Genomic DNA, 14,968 nt, shown 5'->3' on the forward strand with positions numbered 1-14,968 from the left:
TTTGCGTAAACTATTATCATTGAAATCTTCCAATCGAAGAATTATTATCCACTGAAGTCGAATCTTACGATGAGTAACCGGAAGAAGACGCTTTAAGAATTTTTGCTTACGGGTTCGACAACCAGCAATTGAACATCCTTCTTTATCAAGGGCGGTACTATCTATTGGTGGACACTGCGTTGGAATGATTGACGGTAATGCTTGGATTTTGTGATGTGATGTTACTGAAAATATAATGGAAACAACATACTTTTAAAAATATTTTCTAGCAGTATAATGCTATGGCTAGGTTACACTTCATTCTTTGCTTACCGTTTATACAATCTTTTACAATGAAATGTTCTGCACAAATTCTCTGCTTTGAAGTTCCTCCCAGTTTCAAAAGGTTATACCATACACTTTGCTACCTTTCCATGGGACGGGAAATAGTTATTTTGTTTACGGCACATCTTGGTAATGCATAGGAGTGCGGTATATTTTAGTCTTCCGGGATGCCGTATGTAAACAAACGTTCTGCAGTAAATGACACAGCAATAGACTGTGCCATATTCACCGACGATCGCGGCACCATAGATCACTTGAAACCAAATATTTTTTATTCCCGTTTACGCTAATTTATCACACTCAATGACATCCAATTTTCCAATAAAATAACAATTAATTTCAGTCAGCCAAAATTTACGAGCGATTTGACAGATTTTTTCTGTTTGTATACTTTTTTGACACCAGAGACATCTTCTGGAAAATATTCTTTAAATTAGCCTATACTTTGAAATTCTTAGTGTGAAATAAGCGCAAGCACATCAGTCTATTGAGAGTACCGTGGACCCCTGTTCGTTTGACCGTTTTTAATCTGAACACTTTTTAATTTGAACCCCGCTGGTTTGCACGATGTGCAAATTAAAAATGGTTCAAATGTCATTCTCAACATAGCATCATTTGCCTTCGCAGACAATGCACATAAACACGATTTGTTTATACTGATCTAACGTGTATAATCCTAGTTAAATCAGTTTCACATTTTGTTTCCCAACGATAACGATAGAAATCCGATCGGAGAATAACATATTCGCTGCTTGCAACTACCAACTAAACGAGACTAAATCAAACCACCAAAACAATAACAAAGAGCAGGGCGGCCAGTTCATACAAGTTTCAGCATATTTAGGGTTGCTAGTTGTTCAAATCAAAAACGAACCCCGTTAGTTTGCATGAGGAATCGTTCAAACGAACGGGGGTCCACTGTAGCAATGAAAATATTATAGCCATGGCAAAAGAGAACGTATTGTCTATTGAGAGTAGTAATGAAAATATTATAGCCATGGCAAAAGTGAACGTAGTTAGAAGCAGCACCATGTACCATTTCCATTTAGTTAGAAAGAGTGCCATTCTGACTTTAACAGAGACGCCAAACGAAGGTACTGTTCGATTGAAAGAAGTCAAGTACAACACGTTTTAATTCTGAATTTTCCAGAGTAGCGAGATCCGGACTATTGAGTCGTCGGATTATTGGGTGTCGGATTAGCGGGGGGATACGGTACATTCATTGATCCATTCACTTGTGTTTAAAAGGCGTCATCTGAACGCGCTGTGCTGTGAATGGATGTGTTGGAAATCTGGCCAAATAAATCTGTGGCTTTTCACAAAATGTCAACAAACCTTCGTGGTTCTTCCTTCGTTTCTCTTATATTTTTGCACTAACACATGCCTTGTAGAGAATATGAATATATAGCAAACTACCTAAACGGTGTAAAACGATTGATATGTGTGTGTGATAACGTTTGCTAAAAATTCAAGCTGTGGTGTAGCGAGCGACTGTCAAGTCTAAAGTGAAGTTGAAGGAAAAAGATGACTGCCTTCTCGTCGGTCGTTCCGTCGTCTCGTAAAAGTTAGTTTTAGAGTTGGCAATTTTCCGGTTAAAGCAAGTAAATAGTGAGGAAAAAGTTCTTGTTTTTTAAACAACTGCCCGACGCAAAAATTGGCGTTCGCGGCGTATATTCGTTAAAAGTGTAAGGATATCCACAGAAAAAAATGTTCGAGAGTGATCTGCGTCCGGAACATAACGAAGGCCAATTTTGTCGGCTGTGTTTTAACAAATCTGACGATTTACGTCCCCTGTTTCCAACAGCCAGCATTCCGAACAAGACTTTGCTTCATAAAATTTTTGACTGCACCACCATAACGGTAAGATTTTTTAATGCATTCCAAAGGGAAAACTAGTGCTGTGGGAATCTCAAAATGTTTCACTGAAAAGGGGTATCTCGGTAGGGACGGAAAAGAGACTGCTCAGTGCTGCCAGTTTGATGCGGGTTAAGTATGTACGCGGGGGTGGGAAGGGGGTCTGCGAGTTTACGAGTTTTTATGAAAAGTTTCCGTACAGCAAACTGAAGCGCTATGAACTTTTGTCTGTCTGTTTTCTAAATTATTCTTGAAGTTCTGTTCCCCTGCAAATTATCCAATATCGATTTGTTTGAGTATTTGTATTAGTGGGCAAAGTGATTTATCGTAAAGCAAGCGTGCCTGTGTATTTATATGGATACAAATTAAAAACGCAATAGTGTAGTTCACTTAATATTATGACAACTATTAACTGCTGGAATAAATATCCAATTGATTATGATTACGAGCATTGCGCTCGTATATTATTCATTTTTAACGTTTGTAATTGAGCAGTTATAAAAAGTCTGATTTCTGAGAACAGCTGAGATAATTTTGTAGGCTTAACCGTTTTAATTAAGTTTGGGTGTTTATTGGTAACTGTATTGAGTCGAGCGAGTATATTTACTGTTGTAACTTGTTGTTTAGGACAAACTAATTCATTGTTTCTAAATCTATGTTCTCAAAATTATGTAAAATATCAAATCACCATTTTTGTGTTCGTAATAATGTTAATAATTATTTGTTTGACCAGTTATTTAATATACTTTTGTAGAAATTACGATATAGTATAGTCAAATTTTGTTAATTGCACTAAGCTTTTCGCCGATTTTAACAAAAACTTAAATTAATTGAACTGAGCTGTTTTCACTAACAGTTCAAGTGTTGTTCCTTGTTCATGTCATCTTTTGTCTCAGTCAGATCAGCCAGACTAACAAAAGTTTTTCTCAAAATCGACGATAGGCTTAGTGCAATTAACGAAATTTGGCGTAATACCTCGATATAAAGCAACTTTATTTTTATTTTCGCTACGGCTAGAAGGGCTCCATATAAAGTATTTAAATTTCACATATTAGCACATGCTCTAACGCGGTTTTGTAGTAAATTGTCTATATTTTTATGATTCGGGAATAAAATTTTGATAGAAAAAAAAAAACCTGATTTAATCCACCTAGTGGTGAAAGGAACCTTTGTTATACGGTCTTACTTGCTATTAGATAGAAATCGACAAGTCCTCGGAAAATAAATCATCTATTGGTTAAGATTGCGTGGTGCGTTTGTTTACAAAAAAATTTTGGAAACTGAATAAATTTACAAACTTTAAACGAAATAGAAGTACCGTAAAACGGGGAAACATTGTTCAGAAAAGTTGGCAGTAGTGGTTTATTCCACTTATTTATGCGAATGGTCCATTTGATCAATGTTACCCCGGCGATCAATGTTAGCCCGTTTTATGGCACTTATAAATTTTGATAGTACCATTCTTATGAAATTGCTGAGTAAGTTGTTACTAATGTGGGTAAATGCAAGTAAAAGTAAGTTGTAAGAAGAAATAATATTCTTTAACATATACATTGCGTAGTAAAGGTCTAGTTTATGGGTTTTTGAACTATGCATAATTTTCTGTCATGCTATTCTATCTGATTCACAATAATAAAGTATTCTTGAATAAATTTCATCAATTTTTATTAACCTTCGGTTACTCACGCTGTTGTATTTTGTACAACACGTGTAGGTTTTTGAACGCCATAGTGTTATAAAGTTACAAATCGTTGTTTATCTAACGTATATTTTTCAATAAACTTGTTAAGAGCAAAATGTCATAATTATTCAATGCATTAATACGTTAAATTGTTGGGAAAGTAGATCAGTATAACCGACATTACAGAAACGAAGCTAGCAGCATTAAGGTGTACCGCAATTGACCCCAACTGGAATTTTCACTCGTTTCTTCATATGGAAAAATGGTGTCTGTATGCAGCAAAACTATCAGCAAATGTAAAATGTATAAAATGTATCCATCTGTTGGTAGTCGAGTGATTCGGGGTCAAAATCAGGGTATCTTTTATGATCAAAGTTCTACAGTTCCTAAACAAGCAAACATAGAGGGATACTGTGTTCAGCAAAATTGTGTATTTTTACTGTTTGCACAGCTTTGCAATACACAAAAAAGTAATACAACAATTACAAAAAGAGCTAAAATAGAAAAACTGATTTTACAAATGCATATACAATAAATAAGATTTCTCTAACTTCGCTGAAGAGATAGAAGGTTACTGTCTTCAGCAAAATTTCTTGTAATAATATGCTCTAAAACTTTGCAGAACATATCAATGTGTTATATTGAAACTGAAGAAAAATAATTTTTTTATTTCACTTTTAGGGGGATTAATCAAAATTCAAATTCTATCAGACGATACAGTATTCAATTTCAAGAAACTCTCCCAAAGGTTTGATAAACTTTAAACCAAGTTTTCCTAGTCAAAAGTCTAGTACGCACGTTTTCTTTGGTTTGGGCTATTGTGCGCGCGAGTAAACGTGTTACAAAAGTTGGCGCGAGTGTTAATATCTTTTGACCGGTAAAACCAATTCTTATGAAATTTTGTATATATATTCGTAGTGTCAAAACCTCTTGTTTGATATAAAAATAATTGAAATTAGGTAAATTATCTTGGTTAAAATCATTATAAATAATTGTTAATTTTGGTGTGGTGTATACGATTGCTCATAACTTTCAAATTAAACGTCCAATCAAAAAACCATTCAATAGTGATCTATCCGGCTATATTACCTGCCAAATGAAACTAATAGCGCATAAATCGGTTTGGCCATCTCTGAGAAACAGGCGATCATTTGAACCTTGTCAAAACTGGTTTTTTAAGGCTAACTTTTAAACCACTTGTTTGTTTTCAATAAAACTTGGCACAATGTTTAGCAATAGTAAGAGCTTTCATTTGGTACTAAGATCGTTGAAATTGGTTGTGTGGTTCCGGAGAAAATCGTGTCACGTAGTTTTCACATTTTTGCTTATAACTTTTAAACGAAAAGTCGGACCACGAAACAGATAGCATAGCAATATTCTCCACTATAATACCTTTCAAACAAAAGTAATAGCAGACAAATCGGTTCAGCCCTTTCCGCGAAATAGGCGATAGAAAATAAGCAGCGCACACACACACATACACACACACACATACACACACACACACACACACACACAGACATTGCTCAATTCGTCGAACCCTATCGATTGGTATATGTGACTCGGCCCTCCGGGCCTTAGATCAGCTTCGTGTTTTTCGACCAATTCCTAAACCTTTGTTATATAGTATAACAAAGGTAAAACATGTAGAAAGCCGTAAAAGTTGCCCATTTCAAAAGTTGAAAAAATAGGTCATTTTAAAAATGCCAAAAAAATAAATAGTAACCGCGGATGTAAATATTATTGTTATATATCATTTTAAAGCTGATATCTTAGCCTATTAAAAATGAAACGAAAACAAATTTAAACTCAATGAGTTGCGCCATAGGCTACTTATAATAAAAATGAAATTCTCATAAACTTTAATCAAAAAACAACTCTTGTCGCCGCAGTTTCTTACAGTGCTCGAAGTAGCTGAAGTATGTTGTATCAAAACATGAATTAAAAGTTTGCTATAATTTGACGTTTTCCGAAAAAAATACTTTTAAAATTGTCATATTTTTAGCAAGTCTTTAGAATTTTAAGTACTCTTTCAACAAATTTGATTATCTTTGTTACTAAATTTATTTAGTACCTGAAGAGAGTTTCAATGAGAAAAAGGAAGAATCCCCGCGAGAAAGAAAATTTTTTTTTGGTCGAGCAATCGGAAACATTTGATCATTTTTCCCCAAAGCATCCTAAATATGAGTTCTTATAAGTTTAAATCATTTCTTTTGTAACAAATATAATCTAGAATCAATTTGAAACTAAAAAATAATTTTGGCCAAAAATCGCAATTTTCCGACTATTGTGCGTTATATCGAAAGAAAAAGAAATTTTATTTCCATTCGACCGAAATTGATTGCAAATGAAAGAGGAGGCTTTCAAACAGTTAGTTTTCAAATTTTATGTTGATTGGTCTTGTAGTTTAAACGATGCATTAAGAAATGAAGAATTCGAATATCTAAATAACAAAGTTGTATTATAACTTACAAAATTTAAAAGATAGATATGATTTTCGCACAGTACCAATTGTAGGTCACATCGCAATAAAGTTAACTCAGCTGTTTTCATTAATTTCCAAAAATTACGTTATATCGAGGTAAAAGTTACGTTATATAGTTTCTTTGAATCGAGGTTGCTTTATATCAACGTATTAGGGCAAGCAACCTATTTTGGACCCCATCAGCAGCTGTACATAAGGGACACTTCCATTTTTGCGCAGAGTTTAGCTCATAGCCAAACAAACAAAAAACTACAAGGTGTGCAGCCCTAAGGGTTGTACGAAAGGGTGACGTAGGCCTATATCAGTTCATTAGATTAAAGACTAATGTAAACTGCATTTCTGGTATATGTATGTTTATAAGAATCTGTCAGTGCCATTGTTTAAGTGAACTAAAATAGAAGAGCGAAATACAATGGACCCCCGTCCGTTTGAACGACTCCTCATGCAAACTAACGGGGTTACTTTTTAATTTGAACAACTGGCCACCCTAAATATGCTGAAACTCGTATGAACTGGCCGCCCTGTTCTTTGTTATTGTTTTGATGGTTTGATTTATTTAGCAGTGAAGTAATTTGCGGTTTCGTCACTAACGAGAATGACAGCTGCAGACCGTTTATGTAGGAGTGAGAGGGGAGCAAAGAGTGGAGGAGAGGATCCGGGAGTTTGGAATTTGATGTTCTTGATATTATTCCAACTGCAAACAGCTTCAGCGAGGTCCACAGCTAATTTCAAAAAATCTTTATATGTGTGCGTGGTGGAATACTTCGTTGCAAGCAACGAATATTTCATTTTCCGATCGGATTTCTATCATATTCGTTGGGAAAACGGAATGTGAAACAGATTAAACACGCTTGGTCAGCACAAACAAATCGTGTTTATGTGCATTGTGTGCATAAGCATATGATGTCATGTTGAGAATGACATTTGAACCATTTTTAATTTGCACATTGTGCAAACCAACGGGGTTCAAATTAAAAAGTGTTCAGATTAAAAACGGTCAAACGAACGGGGGTCCACGGTATTCAGATTAAATTCTTCATTGAATACAATGTTCGCTTTAAAAATACATGGACGGGGGTTCATAAGTACAACGCCTGTAGCCATTGAGGCATAGAGATTTCTTTTAAAAATCACTTGTGTGCATCATAAAGGTTGAAATAGTAATGAATGACCAGCCCCCAGATTATTGTATTAAATATGATTATGCGTAGCTTAACATATGTATATCAATAATTTTACTTTAACTCGCTTGTGGCCTCTAAAAGGGCCATTGGTTACAAATAACATTAAAGCCAAAACACGTTCATCGCAAATATGACGTGCAATTCGAACGTCCTTCTCTTTTGACATGAATGGCAACAGGCATGTAAGTTAGCGGCGTCGACTCACTGTCTTTTGCTCCGAGAAGGATTTACTAGTTTACTTTCCTAGCTCACCGCTTGTTATATAGCAGAAAATATGGCACATGCGCAAAAATTTCTGTTTTATTTGTATGAGAATCCTTATCCTCCTACCACAGGGGTGAACGGTTTCAAATTCTTGCCTTCTGAAACCCCCACATGTCAAATTTGGTTCCATTTGCTTGATTGGTTCTAGAGTTGTGAGAAAATTTGTATTTCATTTGTATGGGAACCCCTCCTCTTAGAAGGGGAAGGGGTCTCAGTACACCATAGAAAAAAACCCTATCTTCTGAAACCCCCACATGCCAAATTTTGTTCCATTTGCTTGATTAATTCTCGAGTTTTGAGGAAATTTGTGTCTCATTTGTATAGGAGCCCTTCCCCCTCTTACGCCCTCCTTAAAATTGCTTTCTTATTCCGCCATAAAATTGCTGGTCATTTTATCTATCCAGCGACACATAAATTGTTTAGTTTTGTTCAGTAGTTTAGTAGTTATTAGCATTTTAAATCTTTCATTCAAACGTTACACTTCTATTTTCGTTTACAAAGTGCTACCCAGTCCCAGTATAGTAAGCAAAGACGTAGTTCTACGTCAAAAAATCTAAATGAGAAATAGTTTGCGCAGATTTTAGCTCATAGCTAAGCAGAAAAAAATAGGAACACTCCTATGAAAATTGCACTGGGAAGAGCCAAAGGTCAACAATTATTAAGGTCGCGTCGAGAAATGCCCGAAACCAACGCTTATTAAGTTTCGGTCAGGAAGATCCCAAGGCTAACGCTTAAGAAGGTTGAGTCCGAATAACCCGAGCACCAACTCGTCAGTACAAAAACATTTTGCTGGAATTGGGTACTGAAATGACTATACGTTACATAACAAAACGGGAAGGCGTATAAGAGTAAGCCAACCTCAATAAGACATAAGAATATATAAACTACTGGATCAATAGAATCAATACAATCTTCATAATTGACTTGAAGCTTTAACTTAAACAATAATTGTTTATTTTGCACCAGAGGAGGATGTGGTATCCTGTTATTTATACTATATCGTAAGGTTTCGCCTGAAGTGTGCAAAAAAGGTATGTTTGACACGATACTTATGAAATATGCGGTAGAGTGGCTACTAGTGGATGTTTGGTCAGATGTCACACATAGAAGCTAGGCCCAATATGGACGTTCCATATGAGTTGATTGACACTGATCGCTCAATGTGGAATAATGGAGGGCCCGATCTTCCATCTGGTACCATCCGCTTTTTTACAGATGGTTAAAAAATGGGGGTCTGCACAGGCTCCGGAGTCTACGGACCCAGCATCAGGACGACAATCTCGTTAAGAAAGTGGCCCACCATTTTTCAAGCAACATGCTTGAAACGAAAATACAGGCATGCGAAATCGGTATCTTCACGGATAGCCAAGTAGCACTAGAGCAATTCCAGCTCAAAACGTTGAAAAAAGCCCATTTTTGACTCGACTAATTTTGATTGGAATGAAATTCGTTAAGCTTTGCCAGAGTCTTAAATGTCTTTGGACACTACTTTTTTGTTCTTACAAAGTATAAAAATTACCTTTTTTGCCGACCGGTTTCGGGTAAGTAGTTACCCATCGACGGGGCCGAGTCCACGGTTGGACTCGGCCCCGTCGATGGGTAACTACTTACCCGAAACCGGTCGGCAAAAAAGGTAATTTTTATACTTTGTAAGAACAAAAAAGTAGTGTCCAAAGACATTTAAGAGTCATTCTAGTTCTTACGTTAGCACGACTACGTAATTTGAAGCTTTGCCAGAGCTTCAAGCAGAATTCGACCCCTATGGTTCGTGCGACGACGTCCCCACTTTACCGCCCAAGCGTTAAAGTCGCCCGCCACAACCACCGGCCTTAGACCAGTCAACACAACTGATACTCGGTGTACTATCCGCGTAAACTGCTCGATATAGCAACTCGGCGGAGCATAACAGCTGCAGTAGAACACTCCACCCACTTTGGCAACCGCAAATCCCTCGTCTGCAGTTAATACAACCTCTTGAACCGGAAACCTGCTTGTCGTCCATATAGCCGCCGTCCCGGACTTATCCGAGGCCCAGTTATCGTTTCCGGTAGGGATGCTGTATGGGTCTGAGATGATGGCAATATCCGTCAACGACTCAGTAATTGCTTGGTACAACAGCTGCTGGGCCGCGTAGCAGTGGTTCAAGTTTAGTTGCGTTACCTGCACTACGCTCGTGTTTTAGTCGCCGGCGCGCCTGCCGGGCACTTTGGGCCTCCTGTTGTGTGCTTAGCGTCCCGTTGGCCGGTACATATCAGGCACTTGGGCGACACAGTACACTTCCTCGCTATATGGCCCGCACCGCCACATGTCCTACACAGGTGGCTTTGGTCTGACCCCTTACAGCTCCAGGGCTTGTGCCCCCGCTCCAAGCACCGGAAGCAGGCCTCCGGCTGCTGGAACACACTCAGTGGACATACGGATCATCCCACCTTCAGCTTAGCCACTTTCAGGGCTGCATTTCCGGCTACCAGTGGAAGTCTTATAGTTGCTAACGAGTGACAACTAAAATTTTTGAATTTTTTTGAGGCCTCATACGAGCTCAGAGAGAAATGAGAATAAGTATGTGTTAGCTCTCTCTCCTCTTTTTGTCAATATTTTTTCTTTTGTTTATGCTTACCTTGTTTTGCTTAAAATGACGTCGAAACAAGCATTTCGAAGCATTTCGGGATTTTGGGAGACACTTCTACGAACTGCCACAGAAATGTCGGCAAAAAGTCTGCGGTACAACATTTAAAAAGCGAATATGTTGCGGCTTCGATTGTTTACCATGTCCGAAGATGCCCAACAACTATTCGCAAGCAAGGTAGTGGCAGACCAGCCAAAATTATGGGCGTAGAAGGACATCGTTCTCTTTCTTGTTTCTTCAACAACAAGTCCTCTGGTTTGGCTATCAATTAAGATGCACCAGACGAATTCTTCTACAAAAACATCATGCAGATGGACAATACGTGTTTTGGCCGGATAGAGCATCATCGCATTACGCCAAAAAAAGCTATCATTCCTGGATACTCATTCGATCCCGTTTTTACCTAAAAAACACGACCCGAAAAATCTGCCTCAGTGCGCCCAGTTGAAGACTTCTTCCGGATTTTGAGTTTCTTGGTGTACAAAAATAACTGGAGAGCCACGAATTGCAAACAGTTGATTGGTAGAATCAAGAGATGCAATCGCACATAACATGACGGCCGTACAATGCTCCTGTTCGGACATCAAACGAAAGTTTAGCCGAACAGCCGATTACGGACCATTTTCAAATGTACACTATTTTTTTCAACAATGGATAATGTATCGTCAAGTTCGGTAAATTAAATCTTCTTCAAGTATCTTTGTTTTTTTTACAGCTTGAGAAAAAAATTCCAAAATTTTAGTTGTCACCCGTTACCTGGGTTCCCGCCGGTCCCTTACGCAGACGAACTGCCTCGGTAGTCACCACTACGCTACATTGCTCCTTGAGAGCTCGTGCTAGTTCGCTCGCTTCAGGGATCTCGTCCAGGTTTTTATCCGCGCCAAGACCCTTCAACTGATCATCCCCTCGCATGGCCTTCAAAACTTCTGAATATTTCGGCCCTCAGTTTTGAGGATAAGGGCGTCGCCTTTGCTCCTCTTTTTCTGACCTCGATCCTCCTCTTTCTTTCTGGCCTTCTTCTTTTTCATTAATTCCCACTGATTGTCGGGCGCCAACTGCGTCTCGTTACCCTCAGTGGGTTCTTCGGCTGGCTTGCGACCCTTTGCGATCAGGCGCTTCTTCGTGCCCGTGGGGGTTTCTTCCTCTGGAGACTGCCTTGCACGTTTGGTGGATACCTTGTTGTCGTTGGACTGCTCCGTAGTCGCGTGGGCCACGGTGTGGTCAGTCATTGACGGCAGGCATCCGTTTGTGCAGACCTCGATTCAAACGCCTTCTCGGTCTCTTTCTCTTACTCGCGCTTCGAGTTCGCTGTGCTCCTTCGTCGCAGCACGCATGGTGCCCCGAAACCTGAGCACACTTTGTTTCAGGTCCTTCGCCATGGTGCTGCGACCTGCCATGAACTCGATAATGGCATCAAACTGATAAGACGCCGCTATAACTCTTGGTAGCATGTCTCTCTTTCCTTCCACTGCTTTTATTAGCACGGGCCGTTCATCGCTGCGTTCGGCGTAGATTTAGTTGGAGCGGCAGGTGTGCCGCTTCCCTTTCCCCTTACGCTTGCGCTTCTGCTCGTATCCATCGGCGGAGATCTCTGGATACCGCCTCTTGCGAACGGATTATCTAATCCGTCCACGCTCACTGAAGTTAAATTTGTTTTTGAATTATTTTGTATATTCACATAGAATCCCATGAGTTGAGGGGAAAAAAGAGTCCGCCGCATCAGTGCTCGTCATGATGCGGTAAAAGCTAATTACTATGGAGAGCGCTGTGGTACTCCACAGGTTCCGTTTGAGGTTTCAGGCTGAGTATTTATAGAACTCCCCCTCCACCATTCATCCCTCAGCACGGGTCGCATGACACCTTGGATTAGGGGTTTATCCATTCTCGTTTTTACTTTTAGCCATGTATAACAGCTATTAAAACCATCCTCCTTTGGGGGCTTTGGACCCTCTGCTCCGGTTCTCAGTATTTTCAGGTTCATCGAACATGCTTCTACCGAGATCCATCATTTGCAGGCGGAGTTAGTCTCATAAAACCGGTTTTTACATACGCTTAAGTACGATTTTTGAATTAAAGCGGTTTTTTATAACGATTTTTGCATTAACGTGTTTGTTTACACCATATTGCGAATTAATGCGATTTTTTCAGCGGATTTTTGGGTTTGGGCTACGGACTTTGTGAGTTGACGCGGTTTTTATGTCGATTTTTTTAATTAACACGGTCTATTTTGTGACGATTTTTCAATTAACGCGGGATTTTTACAACATATTTCGAATTACGGCGATTTTTTTTAAGTACATCTAGGATAAGAGTGAACAGAATCATCACAGGCTATGTGAAATGTGAGATGCGCTGTAAAAAGGTTTTAAAGTAGTACTGCTCATATAAAAAAATAAGAAAGCAAGGGCCAGAAGTCAGACGCGGACAAAGGAGGAGACGACTAAATTCGATGACCATGACAAGACGATTCACCGACATTATTCTCGAGCTAAATTCGGCCAACTCAAGTCCTCTTGGTCCGAGGAACGGCGTTTAATCGACCAACATAGGTTAGTTCAACCGGCTTATTTTGCTTGGTTAATTCGTCAGTCGGGCCGAGACCCAACTAATTCAGCCTGCAGCCAATTAACTCGCACAAAATAAATAATTGCAGTCGTTGATTAATAAAATTTAGTCAATTTTTAACAAATATATATAGAGTAGGGCGGGGCATAAGTGCGATGTTTGAAGTTGTCATCAATTTTCGTGAGATATAAAGAAGAATGACAACATAATATATATTATAGTGATGCAGTAACTCAATGTCTTCACATTCAACTATAAATCATCTGCGGTAATAGTGTTTTGCAAAATAAATTCTTTCTTCTGATCAAGTGCAGATTCGCACTTTTACCCCACTAGCGGGGCAAAAGTGCGAATACCGCGGGGCAAAAGTTCGAAGCTAGAATCCATGAAATTAGCCCAGCAGAAGCTAAAAAAACCATATTATCTTCAATCTCTGGTATGTTTCGTTAAGGAATATTCTCAATTTGTACCTATTCTATTTTGCGCTGGTGTATTGCAGTGTCCGTTAGATCGAAACTTTTCCAAACGTTTGTTTTTTGTTTCATCAGCGGAAACACATTGTTTTTCTTCGGCCAACATCTGTAGATCACACAGTTTTCTGCAGATCTTTCATTTCTAGTAACTGTAATATAGTGCCTAAAGCTGTATATAATTAGCTATACATTTTTGCCTCGTCCATGAATCGCACTTTTGCCCCGTCCGTGAATCGAACTTTTACCCCGCCAGGCGCTTGACGGGGTTAGATTAAATTACGGAGAAGCAAAATATATTTTGTAAATTATTTTCGTCGTATTTTCAAAACAGATATGTGAGTGATGTAAAACGCTGCTACAAATTTGCAACAAGTAATACCCTCCTGTTGATATCGTATTTGCCGTATAACGAAAAATTACATCAAAACCACCCTAAAATAACATTTGCACATAACTCAGCAACTACGGTTCGTAAGCAACCAAAGTTTACGTTAGATTCAAGCTGTCAAAGTAGTCACCCATCCATGCCAATGCTGAAAATTTACTCGAAATCTGCATCGATAAACTATTGAATCGCACTTTTACCCTTCCTTACTCTATATATATTAAATTTTTTCATGTCAAAAAAGGGTTTCGATTTTGGCAACATAGACGACACGCATTTGTTATCAAATTCGAAATCCTACTGTATTTCGCTGATTTCACTTCGCAATTTGCTATGACGGAGCCGCATAAGATTTTAAAGCATGTTCGTATTTACATGAAATCCCATACCGAACTGTCAACGCGTGCGTGAAACCAAAGCAAAAATATTTCTCTCCCTCTTTTTCTCATACAAAAACCAGAAAAATATCAACAGCTCCGTCATAGCAAATATGCTTAGGGGGACATAAACGACTAAAATTTTTGAAAATTTCATAATTTTTTAATTTCAGATATATTGATGGTAACTAATCCATATGTTGTTAGTAAATCAATAGTTTAAGTTTAAACATTACAGGTAGATTACCAAACTTAGTCTTCCTTGCGTATACAAAACACAAGTTTGTTTACTTTGCTCATTTGGAGCCTCGATTTGACGGTTCGATTGGTGTTTTATGCAACGCTCTTTGCGCGTCTGTAGATTATCTACCGTCTGTAGTCAATACACTTTGGGTGCCATAGACCTGGCTTAACGGGAAATTAGCAGTCATTAACTTTTTGTGGGAGAGCCGAATTTCGGAAGCAGTTTTTGGGCCCAAAAGCGGGGTTCTGTTTGTAAAAAGGTAAATACTGTATTGTTCTTGCCAATTTGAACACAGCGAATATATTTTCATGAACAGAAAAGCTGCTTTTGAAATTGTCAGAATCAATGACGACCAGTTTCACCTTAAACATCAATGAATTTCCGGATTTCCATTTTTTGCGGATGCCGTTTGGATTGGCCAATGGTTGCTCAGTGTTTCAACGTGCGATAAACGAGCTAACCAAAAAGCTTCGCGGCGAAGGCATAGTGGCGTATATTGATGATCT

General features: G+C 38.6%; 1 protein-coding gene across 1 annotated transcript in view; it reads left to right on the forward strand.

The window, feature by feature from the left end:
• Window positions 1-1,848: 1,848 nt before the first annotated feature.
• LOC128745013 (uncharacterized) overlaps window positions 1,849-14,968 on the forward strand; it is a 71,826-nt gene continuing 58,706 nt past the window's right edge. Inside the window, exon 1 of the mRNA XM_053842037.1 lies at window positions 1,849-2,184. Within this exon, the coding sequence (XP_053698012.1) occupies window positions 2,032-2,184 (153 nt within the window). The 5' untranslated portion in view covers window positions 1,849-2,031. The remainder of the gene's footprint in view (window positions 2,185-14,968) is intronic.

Source organism: Sabethes cyaneus, chromosome 1 (genome assembly GCF_943734655.1).
Source record: "Sabethes cyaneus chromosome 1, idSabCyanKW18_F2, whole genome shotgun sequence".
Taxonomy (NCBI): domain Eukaryota; kingdom Metazoa; phylum Arthropoda; class Insecta; order Diptera; family Culicidae; genus Sabethes; species Sabethes cyaneus.